We start from the raw sequence: 22,183 nt of genomic DNA on the forward strand, positions 1-22,183 counted from the left end.
GTTTAGTATTGGAAGTAAAAATTACTGATAAGTAAAAATACACTGTACAGACAAACAAAAAGTGGAGGCTCTGGTTTCCTTAATTTAAAACATTATTATGATTCCTTTCAACTTAAACAAGTTATACCACTAATACAAACAGACTATACTGTGCCATGGGTAGCAATAGAGCTTCCTCCCAACAAATAAAGAAGAAAGTATTGGAAACTATTAAAAATCCCTTCTTAAAAAATACAGTGAGAATGTGGGCCTCCTGGAACAAAATTCTTGCTCCTCCTGTATCCCCTTTCTGAACCACCCAGAATTCCTAGCACTCTGGATAAATACACGCAATACAAACACTGGGAGGAAAAAGGAAAACACAGACTTTGAGACATCATACAACAAGGAAAGCCTCTTTCAAGAGAAACAATGCAAGAGAAATTACAAGATACAGAAAGGAACTGCTTTCAAAACACTCAAATACAAAGCTTTGCTTCAAAACTAATACGAAGGAATGAGGCAACCTGATCCCTCACCATGTTCGAAAAAGAATGTGCTAGCTCACAAGGCAGGTCAAAAGATTTAGCCTCTTGTATCTATAGTTGGTTAATAACACATCCTAGCAAAGCAGCAAGACGATTAAAAATAGTTTGGGAGAATGACATTGGGGAACAGATTACAGATACACAAAGGAATACAATCTGGGAAAAGAACCCACTTAAGTCTATTTCAGCAGCAATTAGAGAAACACATTTAAAATTAATACAAGGGTGGCATTGGACACCCATGAAACTAAATCATATTAACACAATCTTGTCTCAAATTTCTGGAGATGTTATCAGGTCAAAGGTGGGCTTGTGAACACATACAAGTATTTTGAACAGCCATTTTCAATTATATTTCCCAAATAATAAAACAAATAGTTCATGTGACCACTAGCTCCTCTCTCTATTTTTAATGACACGCAAAAGCAGCTGTTATATAAAGACCTAATTTTAGTATTACTAGCAGCAGCAAAAATGGTTATAGAACAAGAAAATGAAAATAGGATACACTGTGAGTGGATGGTTTCTGAAAATCTGGGAGGTGGCTCTTGCTGAAAAACTAACGCAACATAACGGATTGATCAGAGGGATAATCAAGCAGGTCTCATTCTTTGAAATGTGGTTCCTCTTCATTACATATATTAATGCAGGGACTGAGTGCACAGTCCTGTTTTTGGAAGGGTGTAATATCCAGTAAGGCTGATAACTGAAAAATTAATATTTTGTGGCTGCAACAGAGCTTAAAATGTACACAACAAGCTATGTTCAGGGACAATGATTCTAAAATATGTATAGAATCTGTGATGAATAATGTAAAACAGCCTGCATGTGTTGATGTTTTTGCTGTTATATAATTGTGACCTTGTATTTCTTAAATAAAATACTTTATAAAAACAACAACATGAAAATAAATATTCTCCAGAAAACAAGCTTCAATGGCTGTATCAAAATGGCTGGTGCTGTGTTAACATAACACTTGTCTCTCCATGAGTTAACTGAAAGGAGGCCTTTGTTTCCCCTCCTGGTAGGCAGACAACTCCACAATTTACTGAGGGAGCTGGATGGAGAAATTGATTCTACTTCTGAGCTGGCATCTTATGAATCCCCATAGATATCCATCAATCCTTACATTTACACTAGGATAAATTAATTGCCCAAGACAATTAGTAACATGGGCATTTGTTTTATAGAGCTTGTGTCAAGACGCGGTCCTTCCTGCGTGCCTCACTAAACCACAGATTTTGTCACACCAGGAGTGGTGAAAAAAGACAAACAGATGGGGAGAGTGAGAGATAATACTTGGCGCAGAATCCCAGGAAAGAAAAAATTAAGCAAGCAGTGCTTGCAGTGGTTGAAGAGACAAAGGAGACAGAGGCTAGGAGGTAAGTGGGCTGCAGGAAGCCCAGGGGGCTGCCCTTTATCCTTCTGATTGGCTGTGAGCTCACCAGGTGCTTCTGAGAGCTCCAACTGAATTGGGGGTGTGTGGCCTGAGTACTCCCAGCAGCTGAGTGGGCGGGAAGCTTCAGTCTGTTTCCTGCCTCCCAGTTGAGCACAGCAGAGCAGAGCAAGCTGCTCCAGCTGGTCCAGGGACTACAGAAGCAGGCAAGCTCCCAGAGAGCAAGCGAACAGAGCGAGTGATCAGGGGGAGCAAACAGGAGTTGGCCAGGGGAGTTGGCCAGGGGAGGTCAAGGGGGAGGCCCCTAACATTTTTTTTTTTACTAACTTTTTTCCATTTATTTGTCTTGTAACACACACTTTCACACCAGTGGGACTCTGCTTTTAACCTCTACTGAGTAGAGGAGCAGGCACAGGCTATTCTAGAACAATCACAAAGCTAGACACAAAAAGGGAAAAGAGGCTATGGAAGGACAAGACTCTCCAGTGGTGGTGACCTGCAAGGTGTGTGCAATGTTTGCTTTCTTGCCTGAGAACAACATGGCCCACACCTGCAACAAGTGCAAGTTGATCACGCTGCTGGAGGAAAAAGTAAGTGGACTGGAGCGGCGACCCTCCAGGGCATAAGAGAACATGAAGAGTTCTTGGACAGAATGGGGGAACTACAGCAGCAAAGGGAAGACCAGAAGCTTGAAGATGAGGCAAGATGAGCAAGATGAGGCAGTGGGAAATGCTGAGGTGAAGAAAAGAGGAGTAGAGGATACTCCTTGGAAAAGGGTGACAGTTAGGAGAAGAACTAGACGCCACTCTGCACCAGTGGAAGCAGTGGAGCTCGGGAACCGATTCCAGGTACTTGCAGATGAGACTGGAGGACAGCCTGCAGAGGAAGAATCACAGGGGAACCGACATGAGAGTGAGCAAGAGGCTGAAGGTCAGTCAAACAGAGGTGATGAAACCCAGGCCTACAACAACAAGAAGAGAAGAGTGGTAGTAGTGGGAGACTCCTTGCTGCGTGGGATCGAGACCCAAGTATGTCGCGAAGACCTGTGGACTCGCCAGGTATGTTGTCTCCCGGGAGGACAGATTAGAGACGTGACTGAAAGGTTGCCTGCACTCATAAAGCCCACTGACAGGTAGCCCTTTCTTCTCATCTATGTGGGAACAAATGATACCACCAAGAGGAGCTACAAAGAAATCACATCAGACTTTGAAGCTCTAGGAAGGAAACTCAAGAACTTTGGGGCCCAGAGAGTTTTCTCATCCATCCTTCCAGTAGTTCGAAGAGGGATAGAAAGGGAACAAAAAATACTCTGGGTGAATGACTGGCTACGAAGGTGGTGCCGGTGCAAGAGATTTGGATTCTGGGACCACGGGCTATACTTCCTGGAAGATGGGCTGTTGGCAAGGGACGGATTGCACCTCACAAAGGATGGGAAGAATGTGTTTGGCCACAGCATGAAGAATTTCATCAGGAGGCCTTTAAAGTGAATCTTACAGGGAAGGGAGATGTAATGTTGGGGGTAACAATGGACGTAGGCGCATGCACTGCAATGGAGAGAACAGCTCTGATAGCGCCCAATAATAGTCTTCAGACACATGTAGGAAGAAAGCCAGACTATGAAGCACATGGTCTTCGATGTCTATATACTAATGCCCAGAGTATGGGAAACAAACAGAATGAACTTGAACTCTTAATACGGGCGGGAAATTATGACTGGATAGGTATAACTGAGACTTGGTGGGATGACTCTCATGACTGGAATACAGCAATTGAAGGATATAACTTGTTCAAAAAGAACAGGAGGAATAGCAAGGGAGGTGGGGTTGCACTATATGTGAAAAATACACATCTCTGCAGAGAAATACAGGAGGATGAGCTTGGTAGCCCCATCGAGAGTATCTGGGTTGAAATAAATGGAGCAAAGAATAAAAGGAACCTGGTGGTCGGAGTCTACTACTGGCCACCCAACCAAGGAGAAGACGGGAAAAAACTTCTGAAAAGCAAATAGCCAATGTTTTAAGGAAGCATGATGTAGTAGTAATGGGGGACTTCAATTTCCCCGATATTTGTTGGGAGACAAATTCTGCAAAACATGGCCCCTCCAGGAAATTCCTGACTTGTGTGGCGGATAACGTCCTCCTACAGAAAGTAGAGGAAAGAACTAGACGATCAGCTATCCTTGACTTGATCCTAACCAACAGTGATGACTCAGTGGATAAAGTAGCAGTTACAGGAACTCTGGGGGAAAGCGACCATGTTGCACTTGAGTTCTTGGTTCTAAGGGAAGCAAAAGCCGAGTGTAGTCAAATGCGTACCCTGGATTTTAGGAAAGCTGATTTTCATAAACTCAGAACAATGATCAGTAAAGTCCCATGGCAAGCGACGCTAACGAGAAAAGGAGTCCAAGATGGGTGGGAGCTTTTAAAAAAGGAAATTCTCAAGGCACAATCACAAACAATTCAAACAAGAAGAAAAGGTGGAAGACAACAGAAGAAGCCAATGTGGCTTCACAAAAAGCTTAGGGATGACCTGAAAACAAAAAGGGACACATATAGGAAGTGGAAAGAAGGCCAACTAACAAAGGAAGAGTACAGGCAGGTAGCACAGAATTGCAGGGATGGTGTCAGGAAGGCTAAAGCTGAGAACGAGCTGAGGTTAGCGAGGGATGCTAAAAACAACAAAAAGGCTTTCTTCAGCTACGTGCATAGTAAAAGGCAGTGGAAAGAAATGGTGGTTCAGCTATTAAATAAGGATGGCAAAACGATAACAGATGACAAAGAAAAGGCAGAGGTGCTCATTTCCTAATTTGGCTCAGTCTTCTCCCAAAATCTCAGTCTATGACCTCCCTGGCAAAGGCGAAGTACAGGCTGAAGGGGCAGGATTGCAGCTTGAGATGGATAGGCATATGGTCAAGGAACACCGAATTACTTGGAATGAGTTCAAATCTCCAGGGCCAGATGAACTGCATCCTAGAGTAATAAAGGAACTGGCAAAAGAACTCTCAGAACCACTGTCTATTCTCTTTGAGAAATCATGGAGGACGGGGGAAGTGCCAGATGACTGGAGGAGGGCTAATGTTGTCCCTATCTTCAAAAAGGGTAAAAAGGAGGAACCTGGGAACTACAGACCAGTCAGTCTGACATCAATCCCAGGGAAAGTGGAGCACATGATAAACCAATCCGTCTGGAAGCACCTTGACAACAATGCCGTGATTACTCGAAGCCAACATGGATTTGTCAAAAACAAGTCCTGCCAGACAAATCTGATCTCATTTTTGGATCAAGTCACCTCCCTTGTAGACCGTGGGAATGCTGTAGACATCATATACCTCGACTTCAGCAAAGCTTTCAACAAAGTGCCCCATGATATCCTGATGAGCAAACTAGCTCAAAGTGGGCTAGATGAAACAACCATAGTTGGCTACAGAATCGGACTCAAAGAGTGCTTCTCAATGGGACCTTCTCAAACTGAGCAGAGGTAACGAGTGGGGTACCGCAGGGCTCAGTCCTGGGCCCAGTGCTCTTCCACATCTTTATGAATGACTTGGAGGAGGAGGTGGAGGGAATGCTGATCAGATGTGCAGATGACATAAAACTGGGCGGGATAGCTAATACTTTGGAAGACAGAAACAAAATTCAAAGTGATCTGGATAGACTGGAGCGCTGGGCAGAAAACAACAGAATGACATTGAAGAGGGATAAATGCCAAGTTCTGCACCTAGGAAAAAGAAACCAAATGCACAGTTACAAGATGGGGGAGACGTGGTTCAACAACGCTACAAGCGAGAAGGATCTTGGAATAGTTGTTGACCACAAGCTGAATATAAGCCAACCATGTGATGTGGCTGCAAAAAAGGCCAATGCTCTTTTGGGCTGCATTCATAGAAGCATAGCTTCCAAATCCCGGGAAGTACTAGTTTCCCTCTACTCAGCACTGGTTAGGCCTCATCTGGAGTACTGTGTCCAGTTCTGGGCACCACACTTCAAGAAGGATGCAGACAAACTGGAGAGGGTTCAGAGGAGGGCAACAAAGATGATCAGAGGACTGGAAACAAAACCCTATGAAGAGAGACTGAAAGAACTGGGCATGTTTAGCCTTGAGAAGAGAAGACTGAGGGGAGATATGATAGCACTCTTCAAGTACTTGAAAGGTTGTCACAGAGAAGAAGGCCAGGATCTCTTCTTGATCATCCCAGAGTGCAGGACACGGAATAATGGGCTCAAGTGACAGGAAGCCAGATTCTGGCTGAACATCAGGAAAAACGTCCTGACTGTTAGAGCAATACGACAATGGTCCCAATTCCCTAGGGAGGTGGTGGGCTCTCCCACACTGGAGGCGTTCAAGACGAGGCTGGACAGCCATCTGTCGGGGATGCTCTGACTTGGATTCCTGCATTGAGCAGGGGGTTGGACTCGATGGCCTTGTAGGCCCCTTCCAACCCTACTATTCTATGATAAGCTTCACCAATTATCAAATGCGGGAAAATAAGTCTTTTTGGAACACACCAGGTCTTTTTATTCTGATTCCTCAGGTTAGCCAACCCTACTCAGCATTTCCAATATGCGTGAATCATTAGAATAATACTCCCACTGTTTAAGAGCTATGCATTTTGGGTATCTCCTACCCAATTGCTGAAAATTGGGTCTCAGAAATAAGTTAATGAAAAACAGCAAAGGATGAAGTTCATGGACATGTGAAGATGGACATGTGAAAACTTGACCCCACTCACCAAATCCATATCCAAGAAAAAATGTTTAAGCTTTGCTCCTGAATTATGCTCAAGCTAGAGCACGGATGAACCTCCATGGGAAGAGATTTCTGTGACCCTACAGCAGGTCTTGGAAATATCTTGATAAATGCAGCAGCAATGAAACATCAACAGGGCTTCAGTCCTGAGGACCGAGGCAAGAGAAGCCCAGCTCTGATGAGCTTTGGTCTCTTTGTTCTTAGACAAAACCCTGGCCTTTCTCATCGACTTGCTGTGTGACCAGCTGCATTAACACCACACACACAGTGTCCCTATTTGGAACAACTCCTGGCCAAAGAGAATACGAGGCAGATACATCACTGTTGTGTGCAACACCACACAGATGTATGGCCTTTATCCTACACAGGCAGTACCTCTCATCATGTTAACTGCAGATCTCCTTTCACTCCAAATCTCCTCTCCTGCTAGGTTAAGAGGATCAAGGGAGATATTTTTGGTGGTGGCCCCATATGACACGAATAGCCTGAGCTCAAGTCTGCAAGCGTTTATGAAGCACAGCAAGAAATAACAAGACTTCATGCTTTTCCTTTTTTAAGCTGCCAGTCACATTATCATCCTTCAATCCATTCTGCTTTGATTGCAGGAGTGTGTATGTTCAAGTGTTCTTTTGCTATTAAATACAGAAAGCCATCAAGCAAGCACGGCAGGCAGGCAGGCTCAAGTAAAACACATTTATGACAATCTCACCTACACACTATAACAGGAGTGCTGAACCTCAGGCCCCTCCCGGGGTCCCAAGTCAGGCCTTCCAAGAGTCCCCCGAAGTCTGTTCCCCCTTTCCCTGGCCCCACCCCCGTTCCCCTGACCGCTGATCATTCGGTGGTTCACTGGCTGTTGTGCAGTTTTCGCTCCGTTCTAAGGCTGACGTGCCTCTCTGAAGGCTGAGTCACTGGTCGTGAGAGCTTTAAGTGAGAGTGTGCTGGCAGTTTGGCCCCACCCCTCTTGCCTTTGGCCCTGCCCACCACTGGAGTGCCGCCCTGAGAGTTTCTCTGAAATGGAATTTGGCCCTCGGGCCAACAGAGCTTCTGCTTCCCTACAATCTGAGGAGCAACGCACAGGGAAGCTGCTCTCCAGAATGCAAAGCAAGGGCAGCTCCTTGCTTTGATTCCATCTGACGTGTTGGTTAAGCAGGAGGACAAAGGCCCATCTGAAGACAAAACACGCACACACACAGGCATGTCCAGCAACATGCTAGAAGATACTATTCGATTAGTCTGCTTTAATTCAAGAAACATGTAGCAGTAATAACAATAATATAATCATAGTATATTTATTAATTATTGTTATGAAGAGCCATTGCAACCAGGTGTGAAGCAATGCCTCATTACAATAAATGGAACTTAGTCTGTGGTGACCCACAGCTCCTTTCAGGCTGCAATCCTAGACACACTTATTTGGGAGAGAATCCCACTTAACACAATGGTACTTACTTCTGAATAGACAAGTAGGATTGCTCTGCAAGGCTACAATCACTAGGGGAGTAAACTGAAGTCCGAATCAGCCCCCCCCCCCCAATCAGTAGTCACGGATGTAGTCAAAACACACTGGAGTGGTGGGCTAGGAACAGACTTTTACTGGAGATATAACAAACTTACATCTCAAGGTAAGCTGGCTGAGGTCAGCCCCATGGTGAGCATCACTTGCAGGAGGAGGAAGAAAGGGAATAGGAAAGTAGAGGGAGGAGACAAGGGAAAGGCAGAGTGACCTCTCAGAGATCCCCTCCCGTCAGGTACATATTAACCCTTAAAGTTCAGGTTAAATGACTCATGGCCGTAGTCCCTCCAACATAAACTGCACTGAACACACTGGGAATTACTTCTGTGTAAACAAGCCTAGGATCCTACTGTCAACCAGAGGGGTTGGATCCAACCCCAAGCCCCCTCCTGTGCCTTGAAGGACAAACTTGATGTGCAAACAAACAGCAGGTGAAAACTTTGCACGGCACGGTGCTAAAACAGGATCCCCTGCTAACGCCTGCATATCAAGCCCCCTAGACTCCCTCTCCCACACACAGCAGGCCCCCGCGTAAGCACAAGCGAGAGACAACGGCGGCGGCGCCCCCCGCCCGCCCCCCGCTCCTGCTGCGGCCAGCGGCAGCCCTGAACAGGTGGCCGGTGCTGCAGGACGACGGGGGCTGCTGAGGAGCTGAGAAGAGGACGGCGGCAAACCTCACACAGCCCGCCTGGCGCGCAGGGCCGGGCGGCAGGGTGGGGAAAGGGGCAGGAAGCCGAGGGGCTGGCTGGGGGCGGTGGAGTCGCAAGGCGTGGAGGCCGCTCAGCGCGCGGAAGGCGCAGCCGCCGAGGGCTGAGGAGAAAGGGGGCGCCTCCCGCGTGCCTCTATTCTCCCTCGTCGCCTGCCGAGGAGGCGCGGCAGGCCTCGGGGTGCAGAGCGCCCTCAGGCTCCCTCTCCCGCCCCTCTGCGTGGTAGGCGAGAGGCAGCCGCCAGTCGCCCGCGCTCCCTCCCTCTGCCCCCCCCCCCCGCAGCAGCAGCAGCAGCAGCCTGGGACCCAGCTGGGAGCTGGCTTCAGTAACAGTGCGGAAGCGAAGCCCCCGTGCGACCCGCCAGCACACACCAATGCAGAGAAGTAGTCTGTCACAGCAAACCCAACGAAGACTGGTGTGGCACGCTGAACATTTATTGCAGCATAAGCTTTCGTGGAGGAGCGGCTACTAGTCTATGAAAGCTTATACAACTCTCTTCGTTTTTAAGGTGCCACCCACAAGACTGTCATTTGGAGTGTGCCACAGGCCTCTGTAAGGCCTCTGCCTCTTCCTTTCACAGTAGCTCATGGTTTGCATAGTGAAGGTACACAGGAAAAGTGTCCGGCTTGCAATATATATTTAAAAATACACACAATGCATGTTCCCCACAGACAATGTTAGGTTATCTGCTGGCCTTAGCATACCTGTGATAGAAACTAAGAAGCAACTTATTTTCTATATTGCACATAAGCAGAATGTTTCTCTGGGAAGATGGGCAAATTCCAAACAGTAGCCTTGGCTACTGTGTCTCTCACCCACTTGTCCAAGGTAGTTTGGAGCAAAATGGGAGCCAAGTTCAGCAGTGCCCCCCCCCCCCCGGCACCCACTGCTGGATTGGCATCAGGCAGACAAGATATTCTTTTGTCCTTTGCTGACTTTTAAGGCGTAGTTTGAGGATGCTGATTGCACCTTAGGCTTGTCAGAAGATCTGTAGGATCTTTGCCATTTGGGCTTGTAATCACCCTGCTGGTTTGGTCTGTGCATGTGTCTGTTAGAACGAAGGGGCTGTGGTTTGAGTTTCTGTTCTTCTTCGATCTATGTTATAGCTCACTTTATAAGGCAATTAATCTGGCAAACAAAAGATGTGGTCTATAACACTACCTAGTTCTACCATGAAGAAATGTAAATACCCATTAGACTTTTATCTTGCTAACTGCCAATGAAGGCATATCAGCTAGAAATAGGACATTAGCTCAACTAGTCTCCATCCTTTTTCATTAACTCTATTTTATCCTGTGAAAAGCAATCTTGTGGAAAGACATCACAACTGAAAGCGTTTCCATTTTCGTTAGCCACCATGAGCATTAAAATCACCATTGACCACTATGCTTGCTTCAGGAAACTGTGCTTCACAGAGGTTCAATACCTCTTCCAATTTTTCCCATAGCTCAGTGAAGATCTATCAGGTGGGAAATATATGTTTAAGCAAAATAAGATACTCAACTCACTCCTCCAGTTACCTTTTACCAATATTGATAAAATGAAACTTTTTGAGATTGGTAGATTACCTCAAGCTTCAATGAGACTCCCCCCCACACACACACACATACACAGTGCTTTATTAAAAACCTGAAACTCTCCGTAATACTCCATGCATCTGATGAAGTCAGTTATAGTCCACGAAAGCTTATTCCATGAAATCTTTCAAGGTGCCACAAGACTCTTTGGTGTTTTCACAAATCTAAACTCAGCGTGCAAAGGAGGTGCCTGCGAAGCAGAGACTGATTTCTGAAGGCATGTGCAGCCCTGTCTCTGGCCTGAGGGCTAGACGCAATGGCCTTCTGCAACTGAAAGGAGCAATTCTTTATGAAGAGCTGTGGGTGCTCAGAAAATACTGGAGGATTTGTTTGAGGTTCTCTGGTCCAAACATGTATTGTGTTAGATACAGAATAATATATGTTCCTACCCTTTGTCTGCAACCCCATCTCACAAGTTGGCATATATCTTCTAAATGAATGGCAAATCTCTTATATCACAGCGTGGGTCATCTGATTTGGCCTGTAATCTAACATGAAAATGCTGTCTTCTGTCAATGGTGGAAGCTTCTTTTTTTGCAGCTAACAGTTCCTAGTGTACACAACTTTAATGGCATGTTGGGACAGATAAAAGAGGAGTATGAAATTAGGACAAGCCAGCAGCAGCTTTTGTTCTCATCCTCTCCCCCCACCCCCACTCATCCCCATCCTCCTCTCCCCACCACCACATCGGCCAGAAATGTTGTTATGGCAACGGTAGCTGCAGGGTCTTGACTGACAGATCTCCTGAGAGGAGTCTCTGGGGAAACTAGGCGGAGGGAGAGAAAGAGGAGAAACACTGCCACTCACAATACTGGCCCAGACAGACACGCAGCCATTTGGAGAGGGACACTCCCACGTGCTGGCTGGGAACATTGATAAGCCTCTCCTCTTCCACAACCACACTGTCCTGAGCAGTTCCACCTTAAAGAAGCCACACTGATGCAACAACCCTAATGCCTTTATCAGCGGAGGCACTGGCTGGGGCAACGAAGCTATCTGTAAGCCGCCCTGAGATCTTAATGATATAGGGCAGGTTGCAAATGTTTTAAATAAAAATAAATAAATTCGTCTCTGTGGTATCGCTTCCTTGTATCCGAACCTGACCAGGCTTTAAGATTCTCAATAGAGGCCTTTCTCTTTACTGTGTCCCACCAACACACACAATGTTTGGCAGGGAGAGAGCCCTTTTGACAGCTGCTGTGTCTACGCTTTGGAACTCTCTTGCCAAGGAGACCTGTTTAACCCCCTCTCTGCTGGTTTTTCATCAGCAGGTGAAGGCCTTCATACTTTCCAAGGTGATTATTCAGTTTTGCTGCTGCTTGCACATTACTGCTGTTTTTAATTTGCTCTTACTGTTTTTATCTGCTAATGCTTTATTTGTTTTAATTTTGTTTTGGTTTTTTATATTTACTTTTATACTGTATTTGTACATTATTGTTGTTAGTGGATTCAGGAATCTAGCATGGAAAAGCAAGGTGTGCATTAAATAATACATAAATAACAAATATTTAGGTTCAGTTAAGTTGAAGCCCTACATGATTATAACATTCTAAACCTGATGACAAATCCAGCCTTGTGCAGTGCACAGTGCACAGAAGATGAAAATGCACAAGAGGCGAAAGGGAGAGGTCTAAGGCAAGGTTACCACTATCACAATCTCTCTTTCTTGGATACTACAATCGCCACCATAGCAACAACAAATAAGGCAACAGAACCAGAATCTCCCACGATGACAGTTCTAATGTCAAGTGAGCCAAGAGCTCACTCAAAAATTAAATGCTGTAATCCTATTTCATCTTCCATATGCTTCAAGTTTTCTTGCATCCCAGGACTGCAATAAAGTCTGTCAGAATTACTGTCATCATCCGCCTTTATGATCAGATGATGTGCAAGACAGAGAGAGATTCGGGAAGCAACAAAAGAGTGTTCACCAGCAAATTAAAGGGCTGGGGGGTGGGGGGGAGGTTACCACCCTTTAAAAATAATTAACTGATAAGCACTCAAAAGTGTGACAAAGAAGCAAAATTGCCTTAGTTTTATTCCCTGGAGCTTTTTGCATAGTTTTTATATCAAGCACTTCACTAATGACAGTCTGCCAGAGCCCCCTCTGTTGTTAAATAAGTAGCAATCCTAAGTATGAAAATGACTGAGTTAAATTATTATTAGGCTAAATTATACTCTTTATAAAATTAAAGAGTTGCATCATAAGAATTCCAAAGCCTTTCAAGACAGATTAAGCCCTGGTTTACCTTTCTATTAAAATATCAAGACATTTAAAAGAAAAGTATGGCATTGCAAGATGCCTTTTGTTACTGCCTCTCACCTTCTGTAGAAATAGAACAACCCATACGAGCATCTTGGCATGCAGTTCTTCCAATGTAAAGAGTGTCCGTGGTGTGCGAATGAAAATCTTGGTCTTCCCATAAGCCACATCATGTTGGAAACCACAATGCTCGATCAGTTTCTTTACAGCCTCTTTGTCTGATGCAAGCTTGTGATTTGGCCAAGTAAATTCAGGGATTATCTTGTACCTGTGTTGATACCAATTTGTTTTTTAAAGCATTATTGGTTGCATTTGCTACCTTTGCCCACTCCCAGGCTCATCAGTATCATGGCAAAACAGTATGCTAGGTCATCCCCATATGACCTCACCAAAGCAAACTTCTCATGGAAAGGATGAATGCATTGATTTAACATAGAATTAAGGACCCTGGGTACATTACAAAACCATGATTTTTACTTGTAAAGAATGTGATGGTGGTCTCTATCCCCCTAGCCCCCGCACTTCACATGAAAAGGACTTCCAACTGAAGCCAATGGAATCAATGGCTGGTACAGACTCCCATTAAACTGGGATTGGGATATTTTCAACTGGAGATTTTAATCTTGTTTCTGTTTCATGGAGGTTATCTTAATGTTTTACAGACTATCATTTTAAAGAATATTTGACTACCAGGTTTTCAGCATTCTCCAGTTCTGCAGGATAAAACTCCAGAGAAATAAAATCAATGAGATAGAGTGGCCCAGTTGACAGAGATTGGGTTTGAATCAGGGAGAGCTATTCACATGACAGGGACATATGAATAGTATATGGTCTTATAATGGAGGATGCGTGCATGCATTTTATTTAGATATGCTGAGAAGCTCCTTCTCAGCACATAAATATTTTAAGTACTCAGCCAACCCTTTGCATTTCATTCCAGCCCTCTACTTGCTAACCACAGCTGGGAAAACTGTCTCTTTTGCTAATTTCTTGGGAGAAAAGATGGGGGGAAGGAAACTGATAACTTTTAAATGTTGATGTTGAATCTATTCTAAGGGAATGATGGGGAGAGGAACCAGCTACATCCAGAAAACGAAGTTAACAAAGAGAAGCAAAAGTGGCTATAAAACTGACCTGCTGCCACTATTCTCACTGGAATTGCCAACAGATATCCCTACAGAAGTTACTTTAAGCAGAGACATCTTTGATCGGTATAATGACACCACACAGTTTTGTCTTCATGTTCAGATGTCCCAAATATCTGAAGTTCGACACGTTTTTTATCTTTTGTTACCTGTGAAGGAATTTCTCATACGTTTGGCGATAGGCAAATCCTGCCCGTCGGACCCTCACATTCTCCAGGAGCCCGAGATATTCCACCTGATGCCTGCAGCGTTCCTCATCAAATAGCTGCGGTGACTTCTTGTCATTGGGCTTAATGCAGCGGACATAGTATGGTTCCTAAAGGGAGGCAGTGAGGAACACAACAATGTTTTCACTAGGAGCCAAGGTGCAAGGTCAGGAGGGAAGTAACTGCAGGCATATAATACTCCCGGTCATCTGACTATTGTTAAGGAAGCAGGCCAGAGGGCTGCACGCTCCCGCCCCCTAGCCCCTTTCCTCTCATGAACGTCCCCCACACGTCTTACTCATGGCTAAAGCTAACCAGGGCCTTTTTGCCCACACATACAGCCCCTTTGCTCCCACTTCACTGCATGGGCTATCTAGCCAGGAACTCAAAACAAGGATGTGAAGCTGATTTTAAGACATTCAGGCCAGTACCAATATGTGTTAAAAATGGTTAAGACCGCTGAGGAAAGGGGGGGTAGAAAGCCATGCCAGGGGAGGAACAAAGGGAGGGAGTTCACAGATCCTACAACCTGTTGCCAATCAGTTTACCATGGATAAGGGATTGGGACATATGTGCACACTGGCCTTGAAGGATAGTTTAATAGAAAATGACATTTCCCTATTAAACATGGAATGAAACCTGTGTTGAAATCCATGTTGAATTTGGTTGTGTCAAAGACTTTACTTCAGCATGGATTAATTAATTAATTAAGCATTTATACCCTGCTCTTCAATCCTAAAAGGCTTCCCAGTATGGCTAAGAATCAAAACCAACCGTCGAATAATATCATATTAAAACAATAAACACAGAACATTAGCAAGACTGGAAGATGTTAAAACCACTTTTAAAAAACCCAAACCAGTAAGATAAAACAACATCAGAAGAACATCGAAAAGCCTTGGGCAAATAAAAAGGTCTTCACCAAATGCCAAAAAGATAGCAGACTTGCGGCCTGATGAGCCTCTCAGGACAGGACGAGGTTCCAAAGACAGGGCACCACCAAAGCGACCCTATCTCAGGTCACCATATGCTTTACCTTAAATGGCGTTAGGACCCAAAAAGGGCTTCCAAAGATGATCTCAGGGACAGGGCAGGCCTTTGTAGGAGCAAGTGGTCCTTGTGAAGTACCCTGACACTGGGATAATAAGAGGTAGCTAAGGAGTTATGACCGGTGGGTCCAAGGAGTGCTAAATGAATCCTAGCATGAAGGGGTGGTTCCTGCTGTCCTTAAGGAGGCACTAGTGTGATCACTCCTGAAGAAACCCACTCTGGACCCAATGGTATTTGACAACAACTGCCCAGTCGCTAATACCCCTTTGTAGGGAAGGTACTGAAGAGGGTCATGGTGGAGCGATTGCAGGCACTCTTGGAGGATACTGATTATCTAGACCCATTCCAGTCTGCTAGTAAGAAATGGTTTTATTTTTAAATTATGAATGTAAGGGGTAGAGGCACCAAGGTAAGTGTCCAGGCATATTGCTGTCCACAGGCACTACATTGCCTAGCCCCAGATCGCATATACCGACCACATGGAGCTAAAGAACTGGGTGGCTGGATCCATCGATGTGAACCTCAGTACCCTGATCCATCTTCACTCCTGCTTGGCCTTCACTGTCCCTTTAGGATTGGCAGATCACTATAGTAGAAACCACAGCTGGCAGAATTCTCCCCTCTATGCAACTCTTACAAGTAAGGAACCCACTCAGGCTCAGTAGTTGGCAAACCTGCGTAAGGAGTTACAGGTGGGTGCCAATCTGTGTAAATATCCATTGAGACACAACACAGGAACCCTGGGGAACAGCAGCAATAGAATAGCAAACCTCAAGTTTCTCCAGGCTAATATGGATCTTTAAAAGAAGGTGGGAATGTGGTAGGAGTGGTTCAAGAATGCTTTTCATTTAAATGGGGGGGGGGGTCCAAAGGGCAATTCTCTGAAGGATGAAAAGTAATAACCAGATTATTCATTATGAAATAAACAAATAGGACGAACAGGCTTAGCCTGAGCTGATTACTTCTAGTGCCCAGTCAGCTGACTCCCCAAATTCCTCCTAGCATACAAAGCCATGAAATAGAAATGAGAGCATTTATCTGGTTTCCAAACATGGGGGACACTTTTGGTGAAATACCAACATATGACTTAAAATTCAGGCATCCATGTTTTGCACTGTCTTTCCATATAAAATGATACTACCTTTTATTCAAAGGCCCCAGTTTCTCCTTCAACCCTATGCCAAGGAACCCTATGCTATCTGTGGCTTAGAAAAGTTGTGTTTCAAAACATCTGGAGGATAACAAGTTGCCTACCTTTTGCCTCTTTAGTTCCATAATCCATATTCCTCAAGTTTTTCCTCTGGCTTCTGTTTCTTTCACCTGCCCTTCCTTCAGTTTCCTTTATGTTGCTTATGCTTCACTTTTCCTCACCTACCTAACTGAGCTCTGCCCCTTATGTTCCTTACCTTCTGAACATCCTCCCAAGTCAGGTTTCTAGTCATTAGTCTAATCCACACAGCTCCTCCTTCTACAGAGCCTATGTGAGGTTTTGATCCCAACTTCAGACATCCATGAATAAAACTGCTTATAAATATCCATTTCAATCAGGCTTCTGGCCCAGTTTGTTTGTTTATTTATTTGCCGCCCATCTGGCCAGCTACCCGGTCACTGTAGGCGGTGTACAATACTAATAACACGAAATACAAAGAATTTACATAATCAACTGAACAAAACATAACAAAACAACACTGCTCTAAAAAACCCTAACCCACTCCAGATGCCCGCCTCAACAGCCAGGTTTTTAAAGCCCGGCGGAAGCTCATCAAAGAGAGGGCAAGGCAGAGGTCACTAGGGAGGGAATTCCACAGAGTGGGGGCCACCACAGAAAAAGGCCCTCTCCCTAGTCCTCACCAGCCTAGCTGTCCTGGCTGATGGGACAGACAGAAGGCCTTCCGAGGCTGATCTCGTTGAGCGGCATCCCTGGTGTTGTTGGAGGCACCCCTTAAGATAGGCTGGGCTGGAACCATGCAGGGTTTTAAAGGTCAACGCCAACACCTTGAATTGGGCCCGGAAAACACCTGGTAACCAGTGCAACTCCTTCAGCACTGGAGTGATGTGAACTTGCCGACGGCTGCCTTTAATCAGGTGGGCCGCCGCATTCTGCACCAGCTGCGACTTCCGAACTGTCTTTAGGGGTAACCCTACATAGAGCGCATTACAGTAGTCTAGCCAAGAGGAGACCAGGGCATGAACTACTGATGGGAGCAGTAGTTCATTATTAAAGATAAAATTAGTAAGCATATCGAAGGACAAGCCGTGCTGAAAAAGAATCAACATGGCTTCCGCAAAGTCCAGTCTCGCTAACCTTTTAGAGTTCTTTGAAAGAGTCAATAGACATTTAGGCAGGGGTGATCTGGTAGACATTGTCTACTTGGACTTCCAAAAGGCTTTTGACAAAGTCCCTCACTAAGGACTACTGAGCACACTTAGCAGTCCTGGAATAAGAGAAGAGGTCCTCTTAAAGATCAGTAACTGGTTAAAGAACAGAAAGCAGAGAGTAGGAATTAATGGTAAATTCCCCCAATGGAGGGAAGTAAATAGTGGGGTCCCTGGGACCAATGCTTTTTAACTTGTTCATAAATGATCTGGAATTAGGAGTGAGCAGTGAAGTGGCCAAGTTTCCCGATGACACCAAACTAGGGTGGTTAAAACAAAAAGGGATTGTGAGGAGCTCCAAAAGGATCTCTCCAAACTGGGAGAATGAGCATCCAAATGGCAAATGCGGTTCAGTGTAAGCAAGTGTCAAGTGATGCATGTTGGACCAAAAAATCCCAACCAAGTATAACCTGATGGGATCTGAGCTAGCAGTGATCAAGAAAGAGATTGTGATTGTGGTGGACAGCTCAATGAAGATGTCAACCCAGTGTGCGGCTGCTGTAAAAAAAGGCAAACTCCATGTTAGGCATAATTAGAAAAGGAATTGAGAATAAAACTGCCACTATCACACTGCCATTATACAAATCTATGGTGCGACCACACTTGGAATACTGTGTACAGTTCTGGTCACCGCATCTAAAAAGATATTGTAGAGCTGGAAAAAGTGCAGAAAAGGGCAACTAAAATGATCAAGGGGCTGGAGCATCTCCATTATGAGGTAAGGTTACAACAGCTGGGCTTGGCTAGTTTGGAAAAAAGGAGGGTAAGGGGAGACATGATAGAGGTCTACACAATTATGCACGGTGTGGAGAATGTGGATAGGGAGAATTATTCTCCCTGTCTCACACTACTAGAACTCGGGGTCATCCCATGAAGCTGATTGGTGGGAGATTCAGGACAGATGAAAGGAAGTATTTGGAACTATGGAATTCACTACCACAGGATGCAGTGATGGCCACCAATTTGGATGACTTTAAAAGGGGGTTAAATTCTTGGAGAAGGCTACCAACGGCTACTAGTCCTAATGGACTAGTATGTGCGACCTCCAGTACCAGAGGCAGTATGCTTATGTACACCAGTTGCTGGGGAACATGGGCAAGAGGGTACTGTTACACTCATGTCCTGCTTGTGGTTTCCTGGTCAACAGCTGGTTGGCCACTGTGTGAACAGAATGCTGGACAAGGTCTGATCCAGCATGGCTCGTCTTATGTTTTTATGTGTTCTTATATATCCTTCTAGACTTGACTATATGGGCTAGGTGTTGTTGTTGGGTGGTACTGCATTGCAGGAGTTCTGTTCCTACTTGGATGGCCAATTCCGGAAGGTCAGCTTGAGGGATTATTGATATGTCCCTTGGAAGTTTATGCTATTGGGTTCCACAGGGCTCTGTTTTATTGCCCATGCTGTTCTACATGACACTGCTGGGGGAAGTTATCTGGAGACGTGGACTGAGATGTCACCACTTACTTATATACGTATGTACGTACATACATACATACATATATATATATATAGAAAATATTTATATACCACTCCACATCAAAAGATTTCAGAGTGGTGAACAACAAATATAAAAGAATAAAACACCATATTAAAACTATTAAAACATTTTAAAAGACACAAATTCTGCACTTAATAAACCACAGCTGGTCACTCAAGGAAGGCCTCTTGAAATAAGAATGTCATCAGGAGGTGCCAAAAGCAACACAACGTTGACCTCCAAAGGCAGGGAGATTGTCTATCTAGATTTGGTCCTGCTGCTTTTACTGACTTGGAGTCTCCTTTACTATTGGAAACACTTCTTGAAGCTGACCAAATAAATCAACCCACGATTCATGTTTATAAATACTTATTATCAGTGAATAAATATGATACATGTGGTCTACAGCAGGAATGGAACAGGGAATTGGAATGTCCTGTTTTGCCTAATCAATGGACCGTCATTTCGGCATCTGTATTGGATATCTCTATGGATCTTTGGTTATGTCTTATTCAGCAAACACTTCTGCTTCGGGTCTGTTGAACACCACAACGTCTCTTTAATAAAGGGTTGTCAAACTCAGTGAATTGCTGGAGGTGTAATGCAGTTAACACTTCTCTTATTCACATATTTTGGAAATGCCCCAACCGTTGCCTCCTTTTGAGAGGAAGTTGTTATATGGATAAATTTTGTATTGGAAAGCTCTTTAATATTTACTGATGTAAATGTTTTCTAAAATTACTTACCTGCTTTTTGGAATGTAACACATGGTCAGCATAAATGGATCTTTCGCACCCTTTTGGTTGCTAAAAGAGTGATACTACGATACTGGAAGGATAAAAGCTCACTGCCTATAATGAAATGGAATGAAGACTTAATAATGCTAGCAACATTTGAAAGAGTGGTATATAGGAGTAATTTGCATATGGACTTATATTTGGATATCTGGTCTGCTTTCACTGAAGTTGATGTGTAACCTATTCTTTTCTTTTTTTTCTCCGTAGAATACTGTAATATTTGAAACAGAGGATTTTAGAATATGTTATATTTTTAATTTTTTGATTTTGTTACATTTTTTGTTTTGTTAAAACTCACAATAAAAAAATGATTAAAAAAAAATCCATCAGGGCGACCAAGGCGGATTCAGTCCCGTAACCAAATCGAAACCCAGACTGGAGTGGGTCTAGATAATCAGTATCCTCCAAGAGCGCCTGCAGTTGCTCCTCCACAACCCTCTTAAGTACCTTCCGTAAGAAAGGGGAATTTGCAACTTGGCAGTAGTTGTCTAATACTGTTGGGCCCAGAGTGGGCTTCTTTAGGAGTGGTTGCACTACTGCTTCCTTAAGGACAGCAGGGACTACCCCTTCCTGCAGGGAAGCATTTATCACTCCCTGAATCCACTCAGTCATACCTCCTCGGCTAGCTTTTATCAGCCAAGAGGGGCAGGGATCAAAAGGGCATGTCATCGGTCACATTGCTGCAAGCACCTAGTCCATATCATCAGGCTGCAGTAACTGAAACTGATCCCACGAAATCGGGCAGATGGTGGCATCAGACACCTTGACTGGAACTGCGCTAACAGCAGTGTCAAGTTCGCTGCGGAGACAAGTGATTTTAGCCTCAAAGTGCAATTCAAAAAGGTCACAGTGGGTCCTTGACGGGGCCAGGGCCCCATTTGCTGGGGAGGGTGTTAACAGCCCCCGGACCACCCCAAAGAGTTCTGTTGGATGTGTGCTCGAGGACACAATGGAGGCAGCAAATTAAGCTTTCTTTATGCAATAGGCATGATTATGTGCTCTAGAGTGTGTTTGGTCATCTTCGCTTCAAGTCTTATGGCATTTGCACTCTCGCCAACGTCCAGCCTGTTTCATTAACCACAGCTCCCCAGTATACCAAGGAGCGGAGTGGGCTCTACAGTGCTGGAGAGAGGACTCAGGTGCAATCAAGTCAATGGTCCTCTGCATCTCACTGTTTCACAGTGAGGCTAGGGCCTCAGCTGGATCAACAGCACTCTCCCCTGGAAAATCCCCAAGAGCATTCAGAAATCCATTGGATTCCATCGATCTCCTGGGGCAGACCATCTGAATGAGTCCCCTGCCATGGCAGGAACGAAGTAGGACTGTGAGTTCAAGTAGGACCGTGAGGACCATACCAGGATCACGACAATGGGGTTACTTGGACCCCCCCCCCAAATCTTCAGACCAACCAGCTCACAACTTGGAGAAAAAAACACATCAAGGGTATGCCCTGCTTCATGTGTTGGGCGATGACAAACTGAGACAGCCCCATGTTTGTCATGGAGGCCATGAAGTCACGAGCTGGAACTCCAGAGACAGCCTCGGTGTGGAAGTTGAAGTCACCCAGAACCACCATCTTGGGTTCCTCCAACATCACGCTCGAGACTGCCTCTGCCAGCTCTGTCAGGGAGGATGCTGGGCAGCAGGGTAGACGGTACACCAGCAGCATCCCCACTCTGTCTCTATAGCCCAACACAAAGCACACCCCTTTAAGGCCTGCTCCAAAGTGGAGTGGTATCCTAGTGATGGAGATGGAGGTCCTATGAGCCACAGCAACTCCCCCTATGTAATGCAGCCCTCCAAAAACTACAAATATCTCCTCTCAAAACTAAAAGCTTGCAGTGGTTCTGTGAATGCAAGATGACAGCATTTGCTGGCAATGCTCACTCCATTATTGGAGCTTGACAGGAGAATTGGCTTAAGTTTTGTTAGGGTTAGGAATTGGGGCTTCTGGTTTATTTTATTTATTTATTGGATTTTTAATTATTTAATCAACTAACAATACAACATGAAACTCAACTGACAACAAGCATGAAATCACCGATCAACAATGACCTGCATATAGTAATACAGCTATATGAAACTGTAGGGCTAAACTTCCTCTTGAAGTTCTACTGATCTAGATTTACTTAGAGAGCATTGATTAGGTCTTTCCAGATGATTATATGTGATTGTGGAAGTGTAAAAAATTATATGTGATTGTGGAGGTGTAAAAAAAAAAAAAGATAGTGGAAGTGTCAAGCCCCCATTGCTCTGGCTGGCAAAAGAAATCCAGGGCTGCCAGCATGTGTAAAAGTCATTGTCAACTGCGTTATTATGCACGGTCCTGAGCTCTTCGGTTAATTTTTCCAGTAAGGCAATTAGGGATGGCGGAGAATTTCTCCACGAATCTCCGGG

The 22,183-nt window shown here is 44.7% G+C and overlaps 1 protein-coding gene across 6 annotated transcripts in view; it reads right to left on the minus strand.

Moving 5' to 3' along the window:
* MYO1D (myosin ID) overlaps positions 1–22,183 on the minus strand; it is a 279,486-nt gene that overhangs the window by 158,098 nt on the left and 99,205 nt on the right. For all 6 annotated transcript variants that reach the window (XM_084804344.1, XM_084804343.1, XM_084804340.1 and 3 more), the window contains 2 exons: positions 14,027–14,193; positions 12,793–13,000 (listed from right to left, as the gene is read on the minus strand). In XM_084804344.1, the coding sequence (XP_084660470.1) occupies positions 12,793–13,000; positions 14,027–14,193 (375 nt within the window). The remainder of the gene's footprint in view (positions 1–12,792; positions 13,001–14,026; positions 14,194–22,183) is intronic.

The sequence above is a fragment of the Heloderma suspectum genome, chromosome 6, assembly GCF_057233095.1.
Source record: "Heloderma suspectum isolate Gila_16-S chromosome 6, 16-S_ref, whole genome shotgun sequence".
In the NCBI taxonomy this organism is placed as follows: Eukaryota; Metazoa; Chordata; class Lepidosauria; order Squamata; family Helodermatidae; genus Heloderma; species Heloderma suspectum.